Consider the following 26,002-nt stretch of genomic DNA (forward strand, 5'->3'; position numbering starts at 1 on the left):
TGCAATATGTGATTCTTCCAGCCAGCTTTTGTATGCGGGGGCTGTGGCCCCACTGCCGGCAATTTCTATTATAAAGACACGTGAAAGGAGCCTGGTGTGGTGATTGGGGACAGTGTCCATTCCAGGAGACGTATCCAGGGCACCCAACTTTCCCCAGCACCTGTGTCTGCCCCACAGGAGTGATGGTCCAGAGGTACCTCCCCAGCACCCAAATCCAGGCTGAGACCACCCAGGGCCTGATGCTGCCCCAGTCCTTGGGACCATGACAGCCCACATAGAGTAAAAACCACCATTTTATCAACCAAACCTCCATCAAAACCCAGTTCTTGCAAAAATGCATCTTCCAAGAACCCGTGTCCTAAATCCACCAGTGGGCACCAATGTGGGATGGGACCACCCCAAATCCAGGCTCAGACCACCTTAAATCCAGGCTCGGACTACTCCAAATCTGGGCTCAGACCACTCAAAATCGAGGGTGGGACCACCCCCTGCCTGGCACTGCCCCATCCCACGTTGCCAGGACCCCAACATCCCACACAGCCCCTACCCCACCCTATTACCCCCCCCAGCTCTCATCCATCCCCACCAAGGCCTTCCCCCCATGGTGACACGGGTGCATTAACCAAAGGCCTGCGCTGCCGGGGGGGTCAGAGCAGGTGGCACACAGATTTATTGATCGCTTTGGGGTGCTGGTGCCCCCGGTACCCACCTGGGGTGAGGGGCACAGGGTGAGCGGGGCTGGGGAGGCAAAGCGCTGCCATTTCCATCCTCCCTCTGTGCACCGGGTGGGCGGGAATGGCTCCAAATAAAACAAATCTCTATATATTTTTTCTCTATATATACAAATATATAATATATATATATCTCTGCCGATATATATATATATATCTGTTCTCTCTCTCTGGAAAGGATAAAAGGGTAATTTCTCTTCACATGCACAACCAAAGCCACCAACCCACAGGGACGGCAGGTGCCAAGGGACGCATGCCTTTGCCCACCAGCACCCCAAGAGCCCAGGGGGGGCCACATCCATCTCCAGGTTATTGCTGGTCAGGTCCCGTCCTGCTCCGGCAAACAAGCGGAGGGGAAAGAAGCCAAAGAAATGAAATCCCGCTGCAAAGCGCTGGCAAGCTCGTTGTCACCTGGCCGCTACCCAGCGCCACCCACCGTGGGGACACAGAGGAGACGGTGGCATCACCGCAGGACCGTGGGTGCTGCGGGGTGTGGGGTGGCGGGGGGAGGCACAGGCACTCAGTTGAAAGGCAAAGTCTGGATAAGGCGAAAAAAAATGAAATAAAGAACAGCGACCGCCCCCAAACCAGGTGCTTTGCCGGTGGCCCTCGGTGCTGGTGGCCGGTGCTGGCCCCTGGGTGCCACATGGTTGAGCTGGGGGCCAGGGACACTGTCATAGGGCTGTGCTCTCCGATTCCTCCTCCTCCTGCTGCTGCAGCCCCAAGAGTCTCTGCGGTGCCTCCGGTGGGTCCCGGCGCAGGGTGGCATCCGGGGGGACGTGGAGCGAGGGGACCTCAAAACGGAGCAGACCTGCGGGAGGGCAGAGCCATGGAGGACACTGCAGCAGGAGACTTCACCAGGGCTGGCACCATGTTAGTGCCACCAGCAGGGATGTCACTGCTGCTCCCTGCTCTGTGCCACCCCACCCTAGCCAGAGCCTGTGACACCGGCCCTGATGTCTCCACATGCTGCCTGTGCAGGTGCCACACTGGGGCTGCACTGGTGCCAGGCCGCAGCCCCCCCGGAGAACAGTGCAGCCTGCCTCTGCAGGGTCCCCGGGGGCTCCGTGTCACCTGCGCTGTCCCCGTCTCGCAGGCCCCCAGAGGAGCAGAGTCCCCATGCCCAGCTTGGCCAGAGCCAGGGGCTCCCAGCTGTGCCCAGCCCCTCGCTCCCCCAGCTCTGTGTCCCCTGGTGTCCCTGACGCCACCTGGCACTTCCAAAGCATGCCCATGACTGTCCCCTCAAACAGCCCCCGCTGCTGTGGGGACACTGTGGGGACACACCCCAACAAACCCCAGGGACAGGGAGGTTGGGACAGCAGCACTGGCTTGTGCTTCACGGGGATGATGCCACCTTCCAGGGGACTCTGCCACCTTCCTGGGGACACTTCTGCCATGCCAGAAACATTGCCACCCTCCCGGGGACATTGTCGCCTTCCCAGGGTCATTATCACCTTGCAAGGGCCATTGCCACCTTCTTGAGTACATCGCCACCTTCCAGGGGACACCACTGGAGGATGCTGCCACCTTCCCAGTGACACTTCTGCCTTTCCAGGGACATTGTCACCCTCCCAGGGACACAGCCAACTTTCCAAGGATGTTGCCACTATACACCGTCACCTTCCTGGGGTCATCACCACCTTCCTGGGGACAGTTCCACCTTTCCAGGGACGATGCCACTTTCCTGGGGACACAGCCAAGTGCCCAAGGATGCTACCACCTTCTCGAGCACACTGTCACCTTTCTGAGGACATTGCCACCCCCCCAGGGATGTTGGCACTTTCCTGGGGACACTGCGACCTTCTCAGGGATATCACCACCTTTTCCGGGGGACATCGGCACCTTCTTGCTAGGGACACTGTCACCTTCCCGGTGACAGTTCCACTTTTCCAGTGACACCGCCACCCTCCCAGGGCCAGCAGTGCCACCGGACCCGGGGACTCCAGCAGCCGCCCCCCCGGGTTACCTGTCAGGGCTCCGTCCCCCGCGGTGTCCGTGCGGGGCAGCTCCGGGGTGGGGGGGGGGGCGGGGGCTGGGGGGGGCTGGGGGGGCGGGGGCAGCGCGGGGCGGGGCCGCGCTTTGGGGGCGGGGCGAGATTTGGGGGCGGTGCTGGCGGGGGGGGGCAGGAGCGGGGGGGGCGGGGGAGGCGGCGGGGGGAGCAGGCAGGGCCCCGGGGGGGGCGCGGGGGGGCCGTAAGGGGAGGGGGTGCTGGGGGGGGTGGGGGAGAGGCTGGCGGGGGAGGGCTGTGTCCCCCCCTGCGGCGGGATGGGCGCCAGCTTCTTGGCCACTGCGAGAGAGACGCGGGGGCGTCAGGGTGCGGGGGGGTCACAGCGCGCGGGACCCCCGCACACCCCGCCCCGCCGCGCTCCTACCTTTGCGCGGGGCGTGCGGGCTCTGCTCGGCGGGCGGCCCGGGGGAGAGCTCCTTGGGCTTTAAAGTGCTGGGGGAGAGGGGGAGAAACGAAGCGGAGAGAGAATAAACCGGAAGAGAATACAAATAAAACAGTAATAATTTCCAAAAAGGAAATAAAAGAAAAATTAAAAGAAAATAATAATGCGAAATAACAATAATAATAAAGAAACAATTTGAAATAAAAGCAAAAATAAATCAAAATAATGCAAAATTTAAAAAGCAATATAAACAATTAAATAATGAAAAAGGAAAACAGAAATAAAGGAAAAATAAAATAATAATAGAAACGAAAACAAAATAATAAAAATAAATAATTTTAAAAGCAAAATGGAAATAAAAGAAAATAATGCAAAATAATACAAAAATAATTGAAACAGAAACAAAAATGGAATGCAATAATAACATGAAAAATAAAAGAATAAAAATTAAAGAAAAATCAAATAACATACAGTGAAAATATAAATTAAAAAAATGGAACCCCCCCAAGTTAAAATTAAAAACCAGACGAAAATAAAACATAAATAAAAATAAAATTAATAATAAAAAATAAAAAAAGGACAAGTCAAAAAAAAAAAAGAGGAAGACGGCAGAGCCGTGCGGTCCTTCCCGCCCCCGCCCCCCCCCCGCGCACCCCGGGCAGGGCCGGAGGATCCGGGGGGGTCACTCTCGCCTTAGCGAGAGTTTCTCGGCGCCCACCCGGCTGCGGGGCCCCGGGCGCCCTGACAGCGGTGACGGGTGTGTCCCCCCCGCGCCCCCCGGCGCGGTTCCCCCGTTACCTCTCCGGGCCGAGTCCCGCGGCGCGGGCGGGGGGGCGGCTGCCCCGGGGGGGCGGCAGCGCTGCGGGGCGGGCGGGCGGCCCGGGGGGGAGCCAGATGGGCGAGCGGTGCCAGGGGGAGGCGGAGCAGCGCGGGGAGCAGGGCTGGGCGGGGGGCAGAGGGCCGAGCGGCGAGGAGGAGGAGCGGGGCGGGGGAAGGCTCCGGGTGCAGCCCGGCCAGAGGGGCTGCGCCCAGGGACGGGGCCAGCAGTGGGGGGACAGGGGGACCCGCTCGTCCTCGGGGCGGGGGCGGCTGGACCCGCCATCCAGCCAGGCAGACGCCGGGTTAGCCCTGCTGCAAAGTGTCCAGAAACACCAGGAAAGAGGCAAAAAAAAAAGAAGAAAAAGGAGGAAAAAATAATAAAAGAGCAGAAGCGCTGGCGAGGGGGGGACAGGGGAGAGCAGTGGTAAAGCCCTTGCGGTGCTGAAATCCTCCCACCTCGTCCCATCCACAGCATGACCCCCAGCCGGGGCTGCCACCCCCACCCATGGGTGCACCCCAGAGCAGAGCCCTGCTTGCAGGCTGCTGCAGTGCCCATCTCCTCTTTTTGGGGGCAGAAAAGTGGAGTTTAGATGCTTTCTCATATCTGGCCCATACAAATTAGAGTCAGACACAGACTGTGGGCAGAGGAAGGGCTTGGGGGACTCTGGGCTCCTTCAGTCTTTTCCTTACACGTCCAGCCTAAATTTCGCTACAGCCCAGCAACACCCAAAGCGAGACAGACAAGGGACCCGCAGGAAAATCCCTGAAGGTAGCACAGGTCCAGCGGGACGGGGACACTGCCATGGCTGCAGGGATGCTGAGCATCCTCTGCTCCCAGGATGTGGCTCCTTTCCCAGTGATGCTGAGCATCCTCTGCTCCCGGGATGTGGCTCCTTTCCCAGGGATGCTGAGCATCCTCTGCTCCCGGGATGTGGCTCCTTTCCCAGGGATGCTGAGCATCCTCTGCTCCCGGGATGTGGCTCCTTTCCCAGGGATGCTGAGCATCCTCTGCTCCCGGAATGTGGTTCCTCTGCCTGGGATGCTGAGCATCCTCTCCTGCTGCCTCTGGCATGGCTGTGGGGTTGTTTTGGTGCTTGATTCACACACAGGGATGACATCCAGGTTGGGGACATAGCGGTGCCGGTGGCCTTACCTTGTCCGCTCGGCTCCCGGGGGGAAGCCGAAGCTGGTGGGAGGCGGGGAGGGGGTGGCTGAAATATCCGGCGATTGCTCGGGAATGGGTGAGTGGGGCATGGCGGGGAGCTCGGTGGGCGGCGCGGGGGGCTGAGCAGCCGGCGGGGTGGAGGACGCCTTGCGCACCCCTGAAGTGCCTCGGCGAGCCACCCACGAGGTGTCCATCACCCTGACGCCCATGCTGGGGGGGACACAGAGACAGGCTGTCAGCACCAGCCCGGCGGGAAGGAACCGCCGGCACTGTGTCACGGCTCCTTCAGGGTGCCTGGTCCCTGAAAACTCCTCTTCCACTGGGAAGCTGCTGGGAATGAACCTCCATGGCAATAGGGCAGGGGGAGCAGCGTGGGATGTGCTTGTGTCACCCACCAGCCACATCTCCCTTCCCCGGGTACCGGCAGGCACCAGCATCCCCCCAGTAACCACCCCGTGTCCTCCCAGCACCACTGCAGAGGCTACAGTACCTTTGGATTTTCCTAAGGCTGCATGGGCAGAAACACATGATTATTAGTGTAAAAAAACCCCTAAAACCATACGATGCACAGGGTGAGAGCACACTGCTCGGAAAAGGAGCTGCGAGGTCATGGGGCTTTGAGGGAGGGGGCAGGAGGCACAGCAGGGACTAGGCTATGTTGGTGATGGGGAGAGCCCTGGGGATGTTTTTTGGAGATGGGGAGAGCCCTGGGGGTGTTTTTTGGAGCTGACCTGACTGGCTGCAGTCCCTGTGAGGTGCATGGGAGGTGGTCATGCACAGCGCGGAGCTCTCCCCAGGAGCAGAGCCCATAAACCTTGGGGACACCAGGGCACCTGACCCCATCATGGCACAGCCCCGGTGACATGCCACAGGCCACCCCTCTCCCATCACCAGCAGGCTGGGGACAGACATCAAGCCTTGGGCTCACCTGAGCATCCCCAAGAGCAGGAGAGCGGGGGGGTCCTCCCACCCCCACCCCAGGAGCACCCAACATCCACCAGCTCAGTGCCACCCCAAGGGTGACGGCAATGCCACTGTCTCCCTCTCCCAAAACGCTGGCCCTGCGGAGACCCTACCCATCCTTCTTGTAAAACTCCAGCATCATGTTGTCCGTGGCCACACTGAGGGGCCGCCGTGCCTGGTCGTGCTGCCGCCGGTCAGCATGGTCCATGTCCGGGGAGGGCATGGAGCTGTAGTTGGCATTGTGGTTGATGTGCATGGGGCTGCCGTAGTTCCCCGTCACATTGAACTCGATGTCTGGGGGGGCAGGAAGAAAGTAGAAGGGGGGATGTTGGGTTGTGGGTCCTCAGTGAGAGGAGGGATGCGGGTATTGGCACTGCAGGAATTCTTAGCGGGGGCAGGAGCGGCTGGTTGGGCTCACTGCTGTGATGAGTCTTGCCAGATCTCTGCCTGAGCCCCAACCAAACCAAGGCAAGCAGTGGGGGCTGGTGAAAATAAATATGGAAGCTCAGCAGAAGGACAACAGAACAAGGAATTACTGGAGAGAGCCCAGCTACAAAGATGCTGAGGAGTCTGGAGCATCTTTCTTACAAGGAAAGGCTGAGAGAGCTGGGGCTGTTCAGCTGGAGAGGAGAAGCTGAGAGGGATCTGATCAATGGGATCAATATCTCAGAGTGGGTGTCAAAGGATGGACCAGACTCTGTTCAGTGGTGCCCAACGCCAGGGTGAGGGGCAACGGGCACAGACTGAAACACAGGAGGGTCCACGTGAACATGAGGAGAAACGTCTTTGCCGGGAGGTGCCAGAGCCTGGCCCAGGCTGCCCAGAGCGGGTGTGGAGTCTCCTTCTCTGGAGACATTCAAACCCGCCTGGACCGACCTGTGTGATCTGCTCTGGTGACCCTGCGTGAGCAGGGGTTGGGCTGGGGGATCTCCAGAGGTCCCTTCAGTCCCAAACAGCCTGGGATGCTGTGATTCAGCTCCCGCTCCCCAGGGAGGGCCAGGGGGTCCCCCAGAGCCCACCTCCCCACCTTGGCCGCGGGACACAGCCTACCTCCGGGGAAGAACCAGTCTGCGTGCTGGATGAGCGGCTCGATGATGCCCACGATCTGCAGCGAGACAGTCGTCATCATCTCTGTCATGTTCCTGTGAGGTGGTGGGCAGCAGCTCAGCAACCTCACCACAGCCCGGCCTTATTCCTGGTGGGATTTTCGCCCCCTCGACCTCCATCCCCGGCATCCCTGTGGCACACCCGGATCCCTTACCCGTCCGCCTGTGGCCAGAGAAGGTTGGGCCCCAGCACGATGGCCACGTTGCTTGGTGTCATTTTATTTGTGTCCTGGTACTCGGTCAGCTTGGCCAGGAATTTAATCAGGTACCTGGAAAGCAGAGCCAAGATGTGTCGTTGTATGAGGATCACACCCGCCCTGTCCCCTCCCCGGGTCCCGCTGTCCCCAGGCTCACCTGATGTTGTTGTAGTTGGCTTTGGGCAGCTTCTCGCAGACACTCCAGAGAGCCTGCAGCCGCTGCTCCTGCTCTGGGATGCTGCGGGGAGGTGAGCAAGAGGCTCATCCCCATCCCCAACCCACCCTGGGGCTTTCGACCCCCACAACCCTGCCTTTGGGGATGCGGCCAGACCCTTGGCCTGCTGCCAACATTATGTCGGTAAATTAACCCCCAAAACTTGGCCAAAATGAGAAGGAAATCGTTCAGCTGCAGGGTGGATGCTGGTCCTCTCCTCACTTCTGTGCGGCCCATCCTCCAGGTTTGTCTTCTGGGGATGTATTCGCTTTGGAAGGGGAAATTACTGCAAACAGCCCCCCAAAACAACAGCCCGCTCCCCCATGTGCCACCTTTGGGGACTGTTCCCTCCATTGAGCCACCACCACGTCCCTGCTGTGCTCCAGCGCTCCCAGGGCAGGTGGGGGACGTGGTCAGATCCATATTCAGGTACCATCGAGGTGGGTCCCACCCCAAAAGTGATGCTCCTTCTTCCACCTCCCTCTGCCCCTCTGCCACCTCCCGTGGTGGCACAGGCTGCTGCCACCTCAGCTGGCCCAATCCTGCCGGGTTTGGGGGTTCCAGGGTGCAGGGCACTCCAGCAAAGCAGGCGGGAGCTCCCTTGGCCAGCTGTCCCCAGGGTCAGCACACCTGTCCAGAAATGGCACCAAGGGCTCACCCTAAGCTGCTGAGACAGCTCAGCCACCTTGGCCAGGGTGCTCTGGACCATGGTGGGGACATCAAGGTCACCCTTGCTGCTGGGAGCCATGATGTTCAAGGAGCATCACTGGAATCTTCCTGGCTCTCAGATTCCAGAGGAAACATCCCAAATGCTGTGAGCCACATCAGAAATAACTCATGACCCCCAGACCACCCATGGAGACCCAAGATGCCACCCCCCCATGTCACAGAGGAGTGGGGGAGATGCCCCAGACTCACTTGGAGGCCTGGATCCACTCCTCATACAGCTCAAATGTCATGAGGGGCTCTGGCAGCTCTCGCAGGTAGGACTTGAGGGCTCCTGTGACACATCGGGGACAAGGGGTCGGCAACGCAGGAGGTGCTGCAGGTGGCACTGGCCACCAGTAACCAAGCGGTTTTGCTCTTCAGCATTTTGACTTCCATCCCTCCCCACCCACGTGTCCCCCAGCACCCGTTAGTCCCTCCAGCTTGGTGGAGGTTCCCGCAGAGCCTCTCCTGATCAGCATCACCTCATTAGCATCACCACCCTCATTAGTGTCACCAGGGCCCTGAGGTCACCTCAGATCACAACTGCATCCCTGTTTTCTTCCTTGCTTGTGCCCAAAAGTGCTGCTCAAGCCCTTGGCTGGAGGGGACATATGGGTTGGGGCTTGTGCTCCTCAGTGATGGCAACTCCCAAATGTCCCCACTGCCACCAAGAGCTGTATCTCTGCACCTGCATTTGTCCCCCGTACACTTTGTCTTTGCTGTTTGAAGGCTTTGGAACAAACCAGAGAAGGGTTGAGGTGGGAAGGGACCTCTGGATGGCCGCCTGGTCCCACCCCCTGCTCCAGCAGGACCACCCACAGCTGGTTGCCCATGACCATGTCCTGATGGCTTTGGAGTATCCCTAAAGATGGAGACTCCATCACCTCCCTAGGCAACCTTTGCCAGTGCTCAGTCACCCACACAGTGACGAAGTGTCTCCTGATGTCCAGAAGGAACCTCCTGTGGTTCACCTGGTGCCCATGGCCTCTGGTCCTGGCACTGGGCACCACAGGGAAGAGGTCTGGCTGCTTCGCACCCTCCCTTCAGGGCTTTATATCCATCCTGAGCCTTCTCTGCTCCTACTGTCCCAGCTCCTCCAGCCCTTCCTCCTAGGAGAGATGCTCCAGGCCCTTCAGCATCTTCATGGCCTTTCACTGAACACTCCAGTATGCCCAGGTGTCTCTTGTTGCACCCAGCACTGGACCCAGCAGTGGGGTGGGGCCCCCCCAGTGTTCAGCAGACAGGAATCACAGAATCATTTTGGTTGGAAGAGACCCTCAAGATCATGGAGTCCAACCATAACCCACCCCTGGCACTGCCCCATGTCCCTGAGAACCCCATCTCTGCATCTGTCCAACCCCTGCAGGGATGGTGACTCCAGCGCTGCCCTGGGCAGCCTGTTCCAATGAACACGAAGGTTTTAACCGGGATCACACACAGTACCAACTACACCGCTAGTTGCTGGCTTCCAACTAGACCCCACGCCAGCGATGACCACCCTGTGGGTCAGTGCCTGGGGGCTGGAGGGGCCACCACGCCACCCCCCGCCCCGAGGAGTGGTACCTGCGATGGCGTGCGGGTCGGCTGAGTACTCCTGCACATCCAGCACGCAGCAGTCCAGCGCGGCCTTCAGCTTCTTCAGCTTGGAGGCCGAGGGAGCCACCCGGAAGAGACCCTTTGCAGAGGACACAGGAGGGTGTCAGACAAGCTTTGGGACCGGCGATGTCCCCGAAGGCCCCCCGGTTCCTCATCCCCCTCCATCGTGGCCAGTGGCGGGCGCTGGGGCGCGGGACGCACCTCCTCCTGCAAGCCGCACTCCAGCAGCATGGTGACACACGCCTCCACGGGGAAGGCGATCTCCCGCCCGCTGACGGCCAGGTGCTCCTCCAAGGGCTTCCCGAAGGACGGCTTCTCCATCCACGCCTCTGTGACGGGCAGAGGGGGTGACAGGAGGGGACAGGACCGGATCCAGCATCCCCTCCCCAAAACGGCCCTTGGATCACAGCATTTTGGCAGCAAAATATTCCATGTGGATGTTGTTAAAACAACAGGATCCCACACCTCTGTCCTGGGTGGCTCGGGAAGGGCTTTTTAAAGATGAAATCCAAACCAAAATGTTTTCCAGTCACCACACAGGACATTTCAAAGGGGCTGGATGTCTTCCGGGGGGAGCAATCACAGGCAAACCTTTGCAATAGATTCCCCCTTCTTCCACCACAGTTTGAGGCAGGAATATTTTGTGGGATCGAGAGAAAAAAATAAGAATACAAATCACTCCCTGTCGTGCGGCAGCGATGGCAGCACCCCAAGCCCTGCCCCGGGGAACGCACTGTCCTCGGGACATGGCGTGGGGCTGTCCCCAGCCTCAGTGTCCCAGCCCCAGCCTGCAAAGTGAAGCTCCCAGATCCCACCTTGGCGCTGGGTTCCCTTCCCAGTGTTGAGCTCAATATTCTGGCAGGTTTCCCTCCAACCCCACGAAGCTGGTTGGATCCTGTGCCCTGTGACTGAGTGGGATGGGATGGGGAAGGGATGAGGATGGAAAGGGGATGGGATAACATGGAGATGGGATGGCATGGGGATGGGATGGGACACGGATGGAATGGGATGCCCTCTCCAGCGCCAGGACAGGCGGGATGCAGATTGTGGAGCACAGGGAGAACGCTCAGCCACAAACCCAGCACCATGCCACGGGGCGACAACGCAACTGCTCATCACCACGGTGAAGCCCCGCACGGCCCCGGTGTGACACAGAGCCCTTGGCCTCACGGGTAGGAGCAGCACAGAGCCCACGGGCACTTACCCTGCTGGGCTTTAATCTGCGGGAGAACGTTCTGCAGAAGCGCTAAGGATTTCCGATGGTACTCTGCCTGCACCTCGATCAGCTGTGGGGAGACAGCACCGGCTGTCACTCCCCAGCCGGGGACGGAGGAGTCTCGTGGGGACGGGCGGCACTTACGGTTTGAAAATAGTTTGCATAGTCTACTTCTTTGGCCACAAAATTGTACATGTCAGCTGAGAGCTGGTCCTGCAGAGAGCAGAGAATTAGTCACTGTCCCACTCGTGCTACCCTGATGCCACCATGATGGCCCTTTCTGAGGCCACTGGGAGGGACCAGCTCAGTGACAACAGGAGTTAGTTGGAAACAAGCCACAGCCAAAGGCTGCACACCCCAGCAGGCTGAACAGCACAAATTAAAACCCAAGAGGGTGAAGGCCGGGATAAGAGGAGAGGCTGCAGGTTTTCTGCAGTCCCCGGGACATGAAGGTCTCCCCAGCCCAGCAAGGAGCAGCCCCCCGGTACCCTGCAAATCTCCACTCTGTTGGCCGCCTCCTCCATCTCCTCCCGCAGAGCGTCGGCTTTGGCGCCCGAGGGCTGCAGGTTGCTGGCCAAACCCGAGGACTTGGCCGACTGTTGCCACCTGCAGAGAGAAGACAGAGCTGTCACAGGGGGAACGGGGACCTGCGCAGAGCCCCATCTCAGCCAAGGCCACCACGGTCCCCATGGAGATGGTCCCAACCCAGGAGGGGGTACAGCACCTGCTCCCAACCTCAGCATCCCCACTACCCACAAGTGGTTGCACACGCACAACTCTGATAAAGCAGTTTATTTCAGTAGAATGAGCCTCATCCAGGCATGAGGAGAGAGGAAGGTGATGGGAGAGCCTGGACATGATGTTGGGGATGACGGACACCTCCCACACCTCTCCCCAGGGCTTGGCCAACTCAATGACAAAACCCAGAGTTCAGCCCAAAGTCCCACCACAGTGTCTGGGACACAGAACAATCCCAAGGGACATCCCTGCTCCATCCCAGCACTACTCTACAGCTGCAGGAGCACCTGGCTCTTTGACATCATGTAAGAACTCACCAAGGTAGGGAAAAGAGGAAAAAAATAAAGATTTGTGCCAGTAAAAAATACAGGCAAGGAAAAGGGATCTACAGATTCTGCAGATGAGCAGAAATCTTGGCTCATCACAGAGCCTGACTTCAAGGAACATGGTGACACGGCCCAGACTTATTGTCCCAAGGGAGCTGTGGTACCAGGGGTATGGGACGTGCCCTCCCTGGCGCTACCCATCACTTGGGAATTTTTATGTTTTATAACGCAGCTTTAAAGCTGCTTCTTACCGCGTCCTGGAGGAGTCCATGTCCAGCACAAGCTTTGCCAAGTGCTTCCTCTGCTTTTGGATATTTGGGATTTCCACCTGCAGCAACACACAGGAATGGGAGGAGATAAACACCCTGGAGAGGTTATGGGGACAGGGGGTACCTGACTGCAACACTGCGAGATTGGGCTGGTGCCAGCCTGGTGGATAAGGATGCAGCTCATTAGTTTAACATCATCAGGGAGATGGCACAGTTTGTCCCTCCTCCGTGTCCCCACCTGGGCTGTGTCACCCCCCTGACAGCCCCAACTGTAGAACCTGCCTCCCTGAGAGGAGCATCCTTGGGGGACCAAAGCTCTCTGCCCCAGGGAGCGGGGGGAACGCAGGAAAAGGGCTTTTGGGCATGGCGAATATGAAGCCCCCATGCATGGGCACCACTTGGAAAAGGAGATGGAAATGGTTGAAAGCCCTGAACACCAGCACAGTGATAAAGCTCTTGTTTCTGCTGGGGAAGAGAAAATCAGAACGAAGTCTAAGATATTTCGTGAGATGTTAAAGTGGAGGCAAAAAGTGTTGGGTGAAATAGAGAAACAAAGTTGGCAGCAGAGAGGAAAAGGGGAAAAAACTTTATATAATATCTCAAACAAGAATGGGTCAGAAATAAGAGTGTTAATGCCTCTGCCTTTGGGAGAGGCAGAAAGGAGCACGAGCAGCGAGAGCGGAGCCGGGGGGGACGATGGCCCCGCAGCAGCTCAGCCCATGGAGCAAACGCTGCTCCAGGTGAAGCTTCAGCAAACGGCTCCGAGGGAAAAGTCGCTCACCAGGGCCAGGAACCAAACACACCATCGGAGCAGCGAAACCCTGTGTCCCCCGGGCTTGTTTGGGGTGTGAGTCCCCAGCACGGTGACACCCTGAGCCCAGGACCCCCCCGCCCACCGCTCACCTCAGCCAGCACGAAGAGGGGCTCGATGACGTCCCGCTCCACCTGCAGCTCGAAGTGGATGAGCTCCTGTGCCAGCCTGTCCTCCACCTCCCCACACAGCCGCAGCATCTTCCTGCAAGGGCAGCGGCAGCGCTGGGCACCGTGGGGGCCGGAGGGGGACAGGCAGCCATCCCGCACCCACCGGCAGGGGTGACGGTCACCCAAAGCCCCTGGGGGTGTCGGCAGTGGTGTGGGACAGCCCTGCCTTGGCAGGGGGATGCAAGGAGGGTGGCAGCGCAGGGATTGTGGGCATCCCAGGTGTTTGGAAAATCTCATTTCCTGACTTTTGTACTAGATATAGTCTGATATTGTACAGACTTTCTTAATATAGATTATATTGTATAGCGTGTGACTAAAGGACCCCAACTCATCACAAGGAGGAGAAGAATAAAGGAAACCCCTGGACTATAAAGGTGCCTATAAGAAGGATGGAGACAGACGACAGGACAAGGGGTGATAGTTTTAAACTAAAGGAGGGAGATTCAGGCTGGACATGAGGAAGGAATTGTTGCCCCTGAGGGCGGTGAGAGCCTGGCCCAGGTTGGCCAGAGAGGTGGTGGCTGAACCATCCCTGGAGACATCCCAGGCCAGGCTGGACGGGGCTCTGAGCAACCTGAGCTGGTGCAGATGTCCCTGCTCATGGCAGGGGGGGCACTGGGGGAGCTGGGAAGGGCCCTTCAACACAAACCGTTCTGTGATTCTATAATTCTATGACTACCAAGACCACACCAGCATCCCAGCCTCTCCAACACCACTGTGAAACACCCCGTTGTCCCACACCAGAGAGAAAGAACCGCAGAAATCCCCAGCAACAACATCCCAGCATCATCCCAGCAGCAGCAGAGCACCCAGTCCCCCCTTACCCCAGCAGGGAGTCGTCGCCCAGCACAGCCGATCCCTCCATCAAACACTGTGCCAGCGTGGTCAGCGGCAGCTTCTTCTGCAAAGACAGAGCTGCGTTCCCCACCGCACCGTCCCCTGGGCCCCCCAGCCCCGCCGCAGCCTCACCGAGCGCTTGTCGGCATCCACGCCTTGCTGGCCCTGCAGACATGCCGTCAGCTTCTTGTGGGTGCTGTGCGAAACCTGCTTCACCAGTTCCAGCCGCTTCTCCACCTGCAGGACAGTGCTGCCCATCACCAGGGTGTCCCTCCTGGTCCCACGCCCACCGTGCAGGGACATAAGGGACTTCTTGCTTGTCAATCAAAGCCATTTTAATTGCTGCTGTATCGGATGCAACAGCCCCGGAGCCCAGCACCCCCACGGGCAGGGATGCTCTGAGGTTTCACGGGGATGATGCTGCCCCATCGCAACCCCAAGGGCCAGATCCAGAGCAGCCACGAGTCCCTGGGCAAGGACAGGAGGTGTCTGACAAACCAAACTGGCTGCAGCTCCAGCCCAGGGCTGCAAATTGCCTTATTTGCCTCTGCATTGAACAAATTAACAATTTCATCCAAAAACTCAGTGAGATGAGACATTAAATATCAGCAACCAAGACCTGCTGAAAACCAAAGCTGAGAGACTCAGGGAAAACATGGAAATCTCAAAATCTGGAAAAAAAAAATGCCCTGAAGTTTGAAATCTTGGGAAATGATCTGGAAAATAAAATACTCCCTGCCTGGGGGAAGCGTGAGAAGTGCTGAGGCTGCAGAGTCCTTGAGGCACCTCACAGAGCCTGGCACTGCAGGCAAGCTGCCCTCTGCCAGTGCACTTATATCTATATAATCATATGTATTATATATGCTAATATAACAATAATATGTATTAGACACTATATATAAAAATATTATATATATATAACTAATAGATCTCCATGATGCCCAAGTGAGGCAGAGCAGCCTCTGCCATCCCTGCAACATATACACAATCCTTTCAACATGTACATGGATGTGTGTGTGTGTATATAGATATATAATTTTTATATATAATATACATACTATTCATATATATGACCTACAAATAATGCACCCTGCCCATCCCTGGGGACAGCGGGACATGTCATTGCTTTTGCCAAGAAAGGTTGGACCAGATGATCCTGGAGGTCCCTTCTGAGCTGGGATTCTCTGAGTCTCTCATTCTATGACATGGTGGCCAGAAGGAGCTAAAGGTCAGTCTGCAGCCACTGTCACCCGCAGGTCGCTGCCTCCTGTCACCAGCATCCTTGCACACCAGTTTGCTGGCCGTTCCTGCAGAATTTGCTACCTCATAGCAATGGCACAGACCAAATTCCCAAGCTGGAAGGTAGCAATACACCAATTTATACCCAAAATAAAGTTTTGAAGTGGATCCAACAGTAGCCAGCCTGGCTGCCATTGCACTGTGATGGAAGAGGAAGGTGAGCACCCTCACCGAGGGCTGGGCAGCGGTTTTGCTCATCTGTGCCCAACTTACCAGTCATGATTTAGAGAATCTGTGAGTTAGAAACCTCACAAATGCAGTGACGGATTTGGGAATTCATGTCCCTTTGCTGGCACCTTTTCAGCTGCCTCCATCTCTGGAGCAAAACGCGCCAAGCCGAGATGTCCCTGAGACATCATGACCTGTCACATCACAGCTGTGCTCCAAGGCACCATGTGAGGTTTTTGGCTTTGGCTGTTTTGCTGAAGTCACCCAACCCATCAGCTTTGGGGGCTGCCCCTGCTGTCACATGTCCCGTCCCCAGGGCAGGTTTTGCAGCACAGACAGGAGATCCGGGCGCCCGCAATCCGGCCGGCAGTATCACGTTGCCATCCCGACAGAGCCAAGACTGGATCAGATTCCAGCTGACCTGAAAACCAGGCTGGGAAAGGGCTGGGAGGGCGTGTGGGAGGCAGACGATGCCGCTTCCCACGTTCCCAACCTCCTCTTCCTCCTCCCAGCTCCTCTCATCGCCGCCGGGCACTGCGGCACCAACCAGCTGCCACATCCCGCACCTACGGCTGGGTACCCGGGCACCCCGGGGTGGGTTGGACCAGCCGCAGAGCATCTCACCTGCAGGAGATCTTCGCTCAAAACCTCCGTCTTCTCAGCCCTGCAAGACAAGAGAGAACACCCGGTGTTGGCGAAGGGTCCGGCACAGGCAGCGCCGGGGCTGCACGCCGCAGTACCAGGCAGGGCTGAATGTGTTTTGCCATCCGGATGCAGCCGGTGATTTATGGCTCTCTGGGTCTACCAGCCATCACCTTGTCTCCTAAATAAGCAAAGGATGGAGCATCTTCATGGCTCACTGTGACCGTGCCACGTCCCAGGGTCCTCCCCTCACCTCCCTCTTACTCCTCCATCACCCTCAGCAGAACAGGGATGCTAAATTCCCACGAGGATGTGGAGGAAGGGGCGCATCTATGCACAAAAGCAGCTCCCGGGGCCGTGCTGGGGATTTCAAGGACACAACCCGTCTGCACGACTGAGCCGCTTCGCTCCGACACAGCCGCCGAATCTGCGGCGGCAGCTGCCACCCAGGGCTTTGCCGTAACCCTCCCTGCTGCTCGTCGGAGCGGATTTACCGCTCCAGAGCTCCTGTTATGCACTGTCTGTGCTAGGGAGGAGTGCCACGGATGCAGGAGGAGACACAAACCCGCTGCGAGACCCTCCCTGGCCCCACAGTGTCCCTGCCCGTGCAGCCCCCGCGGCTGCTCAGGCTTAGTTAAACCATCACGCTCTGGATCATTTATTAATTTCTTTACTTTTTTTTTTTTTTACAATTTTAGTGCATCATTTCTCTTTGCGAAATGACCTCCATCAAGATGCGCTTGGGCAGAACTGTGATTTAGTCAATTAGTCCCTAAAAATTCATTAACAAGCAACAAAAGCTTGGTGCTCCCATCCTTCTTAAAAAAAATATCTTTATTGTCTGAGCCCTGGTTGCTTTCTGCTGTCCAAGCTGGTTTCTCAGCTTTGAGAGACTAAGTAAAGTATTGGAAATAAGGAACAAGCACCAGCGGAGCCAGGTTCAAAGAGCAAGCCCAGCACAGCAGCGGCACCGGCCAGGGCAAGGCTTGGCCTGTGCGCTCATCCCCAAATACACAATGTCTAAAGACTTTTAAAAAGTGTAAATTAACTGCACTAAATCTGACATTGTCCCAGTGTCCGATTTAAGTTGGTTTTCAAAACGAAAAAAATGCTATATTTTTTTTTTAAATAAAAGGGGGTTAAATGAATGCATTACAATATCTTCTATTTGAAATGCCAGTGATGTGCTGGCCACCTGGAAGCAGGTTTTCCTCTTCTGGAAATCGCCTCTGCTGTCATTTACAGACAGGGCTGGAAAAGCTGCAGAATTAGCAGAAACAGGGAAAAGAGTAGCAAGTATTCACTGGCATAGGCACAATGGTCGTCCCCACTTCCCCGCTCAGGATATATTTAGCATCCCGAAGGAGGAGGTGGCAGGAAAGCAGGCGAGCATCGCGCACCCACGTGCAGGCACCGCCGGCACGCATCGCTGCTCTGCACCCCAGAAATCACGGCCGAACTTCACAAAGGCTGGAGGAGAAAGAAGTCCCTTGCATCCTTGCACCGTTGGGAAAACACTCCCCCAAAAGTGATGTTTTTAGTGTGTTTTTCCCTCTTCCAGCCGAGCTGCTGGATAGGCTTTGCACATCCCATGGTCCTACACCAGCAGATCTCTCTCCCAGCAGCCACAAACCAACACGTGCTACGCTCCCACGCACATTTTGGAAGCAGAAAACAACATTTCAAACAAGATAAAAAATCTGGCCTCGTTTTGCTTTTCAGCACAAGAAACCTCAGTGCCCCGCAGCCACAGCCCTGGCACAGACACCCGCGCCAGCCCTGCCACATCCCGGGATGCTTCATCAGGTTGTGGACCCTGCCAGAGATTAACTTGGCTTTAAAAATGGGGGCAAAAAAAGTCTGCAGCATTTAACAGATAGGAATAACCACAGAGGCTGCTGGAGCTGCTCAACTGCTGCCCAGGGCTGGGCAGAGTGACGGGCACACAGCAGGAGCACAGGCTTCCCTGCCTGGTTTTGGCATCTGCAGGAGCCGGGATGCTCCCTCCTCCCCTCCAGCTTGCGATGGGGATGGGGGTCTCTCTGTGGCCTCGGGGACACGCTGCAGCCGCCGACAGTGGCACAGGGCTGGATGTGGTGGTCTGGTGTCACCTGTGGCAGCAGGAGCAGGTACCACATCCCCAGGCATCCCCCTGCTCCCCCACCTTGTGTAGAATCGGGCGACGTGTCCCCAGAAGCCACCACAGGGTGTTTTTGCAAAGCCAGAACAGGGGACAAGTCTCCTACCTTGGGGCACCTGGACCCTACGGGTGATGCCACCAGCAGCCACGGCCAAAAGCCCGGCCCCGCTCCACTGAATGCGGTTTAGCAGCTGCCGGCGGGACATATCCTGCTCCTGTACCCACGCACAGTCCTGCTCACCACGTGGCTCTGCCAATGTCCTGCCACCTCCTCTAAAGCTCCTTATTAATTTTCCAGAATGTATCCAAAAAATACAAATAATTCCCCTTGTCTCTGCACTCGCACCAGCAGCACTACAGAAGCTGCAAATAATATCCAGGAGTGTGAGAACTTGGTGGTGCCTCCAAACCCACAGAAAGCCCAGCCCAAGCTGCTCAGCACGGTCACGTTTTCTGTAAAGACTGAAAAATAACGTCATCCTACTGCACTGACATCATGCTGCATTACACCTCTGTGCTGCTAATGCCACTGGGAAAAATCCCATTATATCCATTATGTTTCTAAAGTCTCAGCCTAAAGTTACTACGGTTTCACAGGAGCTTAGATGGTTTTATGAGCCATCCTGCGAACCTGCAGCAGGTGATGCTTGGCGGCAAAACACCAGCATGCGTGTCCTGCCAGGGAGCAGCTGGGGACATGGAGACTCTCCTGCTCCCCTCGGGCTCCATCCTGCCCGGGTAGGGTGTTTTTTGGGTGCTGATCCCTGGCCAGCACTCAGAGATGCTCAGGGAGATCCTGGTGTCCCAGTGGGTTTCTCTGGGGCACCCAAGGGGGATGGAGAAATATCATCCCGCTGCCTTTTCTGGGAACAGATTGGCAGCATCTTTCCGAGGATTTTGGCAAAGCACCTTCAGCGGGCTCGGCCCTTCCTCTTCAACAAACCTTTCTGGTTTGTGCTTTATTCTCCCTCCCCATATCATGCTCAGCTCAGCATCCCACCCAAGGACGGCTGTGAGTCCCCATGTCCCCCCCAGGCCCTCTCACCTTGGCTTCCCATCCCCAGGCAGAACCACTTGCTGAACCCCCTGGGATTCCGGAGCCCCAGCTCCTGGTTTGCTCTCAAGTGCTTAGTTCAGACCACGCGGGAACCCAAACCACAAAGGTGCTTCTGAAGCTGCAACCCTACAGAAACTCATTAATAGCATTGAGAGGAACCAGTTTGGATACAACCGATGCTGGGAAACACGTCGCGCTCCAGCAGAGATGCGCTCTCTGTTCCAGCCTGGCATCTTGCTCCCACCCAAGGAATCCCCAGCCCCTCCAGTCCACCCGAGCACCCACCAGTCCATCCTCAGCATCTCTGTGTACCAATTTAAACCAGTATCAGCTCTGGGCAATTCCTTTCACCCATTCATTTTCATGTGGGTATTTCCACCCCTGTGTCTCAGAGCTCCTGCACTGGGCCACAACCTTCCTTGGGGAACCAGAGACTGGTTTTGCTTATGCAGGGTGACCTCAGCAAACAACAGCACCCAAAAGAGGGGAGCAGGGACCCCCCAATTTCCCTGGCTGGTCCCTAATCCCCCAAAATTTCATGCCTTAGGAGTTACGTGCATCCTGCGGGAGCATCCCTTAGCCAGGCAGACAAGATTACTGGCTTTCAACACTTTCATCTTTCCTTTAGGCAAATAAAAACTCACTCCTCCCTTTACCCTCCAGATTTCCACCCTGAAGCTGTTTCTCTCAGCACAAATCCAGACAATCCTGAGCCTCAGTCAGCACTCACATCCCTGCAAACAGCCAGGAGAAAAGGACAACTAATATGGAGAGTTAAAAGCAAACGAGCAAGGGATGCAGCTGCAATTTAGTTGGGCTTTCACTTCTGCAAAAATCTAATTGCTGCCAGCAGGAACAAACACCAATCAAGCAAATTAAGTTGATTTCCAAATAAATACTACATGAGCTGCCAGTGTCTTGACTTGGGGAGCTACAGCAAAGCTGGTGCTTTTCTGGAGTATCTCCTAACGCCAGGTATATCTATCTGGCTGGATCATCCATCACCAGCATCCACCCTGTGTCCCCACCACCATCCCCCTTCTGATGCTCAAACCACCCAAGACAAGGAGCTCCCAGTCTTGGATTTGACCCTGAGCCAGCGAAACTCAAAGTATGACGGGGATTTCGCAGTGATATTCTCTCTGAATGGGAAAACCATCACGCCCGACTCAGGCAGCGCTTCAGCTGGTGTGGGGACAGGCAGGAGCCAGGATGTGTCTCTGGAGGTAGAGCCTCCGTGATGCCCTGAGGAGCCCTTTGCCCATGCCTCCTGCCCAAAATACCCCTTTCACCCCCATCCCTGGCCACTCCCTTGCTGCAACATACCCGTAAATATGTCCTCACTATTGAAGTACTGATGCCGGCCACGTCTCCCAATTTCTGTTTGCTCCAGCCTAAAAATAGCCTCGTGGCCAAGCGCGGGCAGAGGGAGGCACAAAAATGCAGCCAAGGTTGTCCCGTGCCGGGAGGGTTAACTCCCACGGAGGGATACGTCCTGTCATCCCACGTGGGGATGAGGACAGTGCCCGGCTCCATCCCAGTCCTGCCCATGTCCCCCTCCGGTGCCGCCACACGTGCCTGGAGGCTGGTACCCATGGGAAAATGCAAGGTCCTCGAGCCCCCAGAGCTCAGAGGTGAGGTTGGCACGGTGAGGTTCAACCATGCAGCACGGTAAGGTGCTGAGCACACGCCGTGGGTGCTGGATGCAGGTGGAAGCCCCTCGGCTCTTATCCAGGCGACCCCTGGAAGCGCGGGGCATTGCGCTCCGAGCTGGATGCTGCTCCGAGGACCGTGCTGTCCCAGCGCCCACCACCGGCTGAGCGCTCCTCGCCACCGCGCCCCCGGGGACACACAGCCCGCCGGCTCGTAACCAGGATCCAGCGGAGGCCAAACGGGGCCGCGGATTTTTCTTCCAGTGCCTTTTCAGCAGACAAGAAGCGAAACATCAAATATTTATATCCTCAAATTGCTGCTCAGATCCCTCGGGAAGACAACTGCGAGCTGCAACATCCAGCGAGACGTGGTGAGATGGCCCCGCTGGCGCCTCTTCCAGCGCATCCCAGGCGTGTCCTGCCCCGGTGGGTGACTCGGAGTGACGGTCCCTGCGTCCCAAAGCCACAGCTGAGGGCGGCAATGCCCACCCAGCGGGCACGGGGCCAGGACTCACCCCGGCAGCTCGCCCACCTTCGGCCGAGCCAGGCTGGAAAAGTGGGATGAAGGGAGTGGGGAAGGCTGGTCCAGCTTTCCTCCATCCTTCTGCCCACCGCTGGGAGAACCGAAGGACTCAAACCAAAATGGGGGATGGATTTTTAAAGGCAGAAAAGCCTTTTTTCCTCATCTCCTTTGCTCCTCACTTCCGGTGCATCCCCAGCAGAGGAAAACCGACCCCAGGGTTCCACCCTGACCACCCTTCAGTCCCGATTTGAAAACCACAGCGAAGCCCCTGCAAAGCCCAGGGCCCGGAGGCTGCTGCTGCGAGGTCAAAACCTTCAGCCTGCTCCATGAATACTGCAGTTTGTCAGCGCTGCCAGCTCGCAAGGAGGCTAAAAATATCCCCAGGGCTGCAAGGATGCTGCTGGCACCATCCAAGGGGTGCGGTGGCACTTGGCAAAGCCAAAAACCCAAAGAGGGTCGGCTGACGGTGAGCCCCGGCACCCCAAAGTGCAGACGCAGAAACCAGCTATTTAAAAGCGCATTGTTCCCTCCTGCAAATCCCCTCGGAAAAATCCCAGGTGGCAGTTTTATTCCCCCTGTCCTTATTTCATACATGCAGAATAAACATCCCTGTTTCTTGCAGAATATTCTTGCTGCACCAAGAATAAAACCTCGGTGCTTAAAGGCTTTACATTTATGTGCAGACATCCTAGTGCTCGGAAAACCATCTGCCCTGAGAGCCACCAAAGTGACGGCCACTCTGAAAAGCCACTGCTGTGCCCCAGCATGAGGGACACAGCTTGGGGATGCTCAGAAAGGACCAAGAGGAAAAAACAACCCCCACACACAGCGGCACCATCCTCCCCAGCGTTCCCCCATCACCTGCCACGCTGTTTGGGAGCATAGCCGTGCCGTTCCGCCCGCGGCTGCAAGCGCTTGTTTTATTCCTGATGGGAAAAAAAAAAATCATACTGAGCCAATTCTAGAAAATTCATGGGGTTTTTCTGCTGCTGGAGCGAGCGCTGCCATATGTGTGTGCCCATCGTCCCACAACCTCGAGGTGAGGACACGAGCTCCTGCCAATAAAACAGGTGAATAAATAGAATTTTCTTTTTTAAGGTGCTTTGCAGAGAGCATCTTCAAAATGTTTTACAGCCATTCAGTGATTTCTCTTCCCTTTTTGCACCCCGTGGAGCTATTATAGCCCCTTAAAGACCAGGGGGGTAGTAATTCTCCTGAAGGTTGGGTACGAAGCGCAGGTCTGGGCTGGGATGAGCATCCCCAGTTCTTTGTGTCTAGTGAAATGACCTAAACAAAATAAACAAAGTGCCCAGGGCACAGCAGAGCATGGTCTGCTCCGGTTGGCCCTGATCCTGACCCTAACCCTGACCTTGGCCCTAACCTTGACCCTGGCCCGTCCCTGCTGCTCCTGCACAGCTGACCCCTGTCCCTTGGCCACCCACTCCCCCTGCACAACTGCCAGCTGTGGCCACCTCGCAGGGACAAAAGGCTCCTCCTGCCTGTCCCCTGCCATGGGACCCCTGTGGGCCACTCCCAGGGGAGACAAAACACCAGGTTTCTATTATTATTCCTTATTTCCATTTATTATTCCTCATTTCCATTTATTATTCCTAATCTCCATTCATTATTCCTCATTTCCATTAATTACCTCTCATTTACATTAATTATTCTTTATTTCAATTTATTATTCCTTGTTATTCCTTATTCCCATCTATTATTCTGTATTTCCAGCCAGCTGGAGAGGGCTGCTCAGGGCTCTGCAGTGGGGAAGAGGGATAAAAAAATCAGCCCATGCTCCAGACAGGGACTGACAGAGACAGGCAGAGGAAGAGGATGGTCCCTGAGCTCCCGCTGAGCCCTCGGAGCCTCCAGCCACCCCGTCCCAGTGCTGAGTAAAGAGGGGCCCACACGCGCCCCCAGTTAAACCCAGCCTGAAGAGCCTGGCAGCGCCGGCAGCTCTGCAGGCAGCAGACGTGCCAGGGCACTGCCACAAGCCGCCGTCGCAGCAAGCCCCTAAGAGGATTAGGGGTTTAGTGGCTCCGAGCCCCCCCGGCCACCATCCCCGCTCCCCAGGCTGCCAGTCGGGCGCCGCAGGGACCCGGCGCGGCCCCACGCTCCCGGCGATGCGGGAAGGAGGATGAGGATGCTCGCCTCGGCAGCGGCACCATTTTGAAGGCGTGCGAGTGGTGCCCGGCTCACGTCTCCCACGCCGTGGTGGAGGGACCTGGGGACAGCCCTCCCTCCCCTGCAGCCCCCCAGCTGTGGGTGGGAGACACATCAAACCTCCTCGGCGTGTCTGGAGAGCAAACACAGCCCGGTGCAGACACAAGGAGAAATTCACATGCTCTGTCCCCAAAACAGCCGCCTCCTGCTGCTCCCCCAAGGGAGCTGGTCTCCCAGTGCTCCCGCACCGTGTTCCCTGTACCATGTTCCCTGTACCACACTCCCACACCGTGCTCCCACACCACGTTCTTGCATCATGTTCCTGCACCACACTCCCACACCATGCTCCAGCACCGTGTTCCTGCGCCGCGTTCCCACAGTGTTTCTGCACCGCGCTCCCGCACCATGTTCTCGCAGTGTGCTCCTGCACCGCGCTCCCGCACCATGTTCTCGCAGTGTGCTCCTGCACCGCGCTCCCACACCACATTCCTGCACTGCACTCCCACACCGTGATCCCACACCAGATTCCTGCAGCACGCTCCCAAACCGTGCTCCCGCACCGTGTTCCTGCCGCTGTGCCCCCGCACACCGTTCCCGCACCACATTCCCACACTGTGCTCGCTCCCGCGCCGCATTCCCACACCACGCTCCTGCGCTGGATTCCAGCAGCTCGCTCCCAAAACGCGTTCCCACATCCTATTCTTGCACCACGCAGCCACCACAGCCCCGGGATGGTGCCCTGCGGCCACCCCAACCCTGTGCCCGGGTGCTGGGGCAGGAGCTGCTGCCACCCACCCTGTGCAGCCCGGCTGAGGATGCAGAACCAGCACGGTGTCCCCATAACCGTGGGGGACATGGTGAGGGGATGCGGGGAACGCCAGCAGAAGTTTAAGCCCTCGACTCCAGGAGGGGATGCTGAGCCTGACAGCCCCGCCATGCCAGTGCCAGTGCCCCAGTGCCACACTGGGAATGAAAAAACAAATAAATCCCCCCCAGCTGCAAAATCTCCAGGAATTACACAAGAGCCACCACCAAAACCGGGTCTGGCTGGGAACTGGCACACACTGGCATTCCCATGGGCACAGCCCCTCCACCTGCACCCCAGTGCAGCCCCCTGCACCCCTGCCCCACAGCCAGCCAGGGCCACCCACGGGGGCTGGGGGGAGCAGGCCAGTGGGCCGCCCCACAGCACCAGAGCTGGGCTGTCCAGACGGCGGGTGTCCCTGGGACACAGGGAACGAGCAGCAGGGCAGGCAGGGGCAGGCAGGGGCGCAGCAGATAAAGGGGGCAGTGGGACAGGTCAAGGGGGCGGTGGGGCAGGGTGTGTGCAGGAGGACAAGCAGGGGCTAACAGGCAGGCAGGGAGCGGGCAGGGAGCAGGCTGTGGGGCACGGTGCAGGCAGAGGGGTGGTCAGGGTGTGGGCATGGAGCGGGCAGGATGAGGGCAGCAGGGCAAGGGGCAGGAAGGTTGAGGGCTGGGAGCACAGGCAGTGGGGCAGGCAGGCTGCGGGCAGGGGCAGCAGGGTGGGCAGAGTGTGGGAAGAACAGGGGCAGCAGGAAGAGGGCAGGGCGCAGGCAGGGCGCAGGAAGGGAGCAGGAGCAGCGGGGTGGCAGTAGGCAGCCCGCTGGGCGGTCAGGGGATGCACAGGGGCAGTGGGGCAGGCAAGGAGCAGGCAGGGTGTGGGATTAGTGGCCGTGGGGTGGCAAGGTACAGGCAGGGAGCAGGGGCAGTGGGGCGGCAGGGAGTGGGCACTGTGGAATGGCAGTAGGGCAGGCAGGCCACGGGTGGGGTGCAGGGCTGGGCGGTGGGGCAGGCACGAGTGTACAGGGAGCAGGGGCAGCAGAGCAGGCAGGGAGGGGGCAGGATGCAAGGGCAGTGGAGCTGGCAGGACACCGCTAGGATGCAGGATCAGGGCAGCGAGCGGGCAGGGTGCAGGCAGGGCCCGTCCCCATCCCTACCTGCCCACGGTCTGGTTGGCGAGCTGGCGCATGCGGTTGAATTGCTTCTTCATGGTGGTGGCGGCGGGGCGGGCGCCCCTCACGCGGGCAGCGCGGGCGGGCAGCGGGGGCCACGGGCCGCCCCTCCCGCATCCTCGCCCGGCG

General features: G+C 57.7%; 1 protein-coding gene across 1 annotated transcript; it reads right to left on the minus strand.

The window, feature by feature from the left end:
- Positions 1 to 683: 683 nt before the first annotated feature.
- On the minus strand, positions 684 to 25,930 carry ARHGAP44 (Rho GTPase activating protein 44). The gene is made up of 21 exons (XM_065647845.1): positions 25,859 to 25,930; positions 16,348 to 16,387; positions 14,389 to 14,493; positions 14,244 to 14,320; positions 13,342 to 13,453; positions 12,421 to 12,497; positions 11,594 to 11,711; positions 11,250 to 11,318; positions 11,094 to 11,175; positions 10,091 to 10,218; positions 9,857 to 9,968; positions 8,504 to 8,585; positions 7,529 to 7,609; positions 7,330 to 7,443; positions 7,119 to 7,210; positions 6,182 to 6,362; positions 5,596 to 5,613; positions 5,094 to 5,315; positions 3,104 to 3,171; positions 2,698 to 3,018; positions 684 to 1,542 (listed from the first exon to the last, which is right to left on the minus strand). The coding sequence occupies exons 1-21, from the start codon at positions 25,909 to 25,911 to the stop codon at positions 1,406 to 1,408; spliced, it is 2,289 nt and encodes a 762-aa protein (XP_065503917.1). The 5' UTR covers positions 25,912 to 25,930; the 3' UTR covers positions 684 to 1,405.
- Positions 25,931 to 26,002: the final 72 nt, after the last annotated feature.

This window comes from Caloenas nicobarica, chromosome 18 (assembly GCF_036013445.1).
Source record: "Caloenas nicobarica isolate bCalNic1 chromosome 18, bCalNic1.hap1, whole genome shotgun sequence".
Taxonomy (NCBI): domain Eukaryota; kingdom Metazoa; phylum Chordata; class Aves; order Columbiformes; family Columbidae; genus Caloenas; species Caloenas nicobarica.

Coding starts and splice junctions, on each gene's coding strand:
- ARHGAP44 (XM_065647845.1), bottom strand. CDS start 25,911: ATGAAGAAGCAATTCAACCGCATGCGCCAGCTCGCCAACCAGACCGTG. Junction 14,321..14,388: donor TGGATGCCGACAAGCGCTCG/GTGAGGCTGCGG, acceptor CTGTCTTTGCAG/AAGAAGCTGCCGCTGACCAC. Junction 7,444..7,528: donor GCCAACTACAACAACATCAG/GTGAGCCTGGGG, acceptor TCTGCTTTCCAG/GTACCTGATTAAATTCCTGG.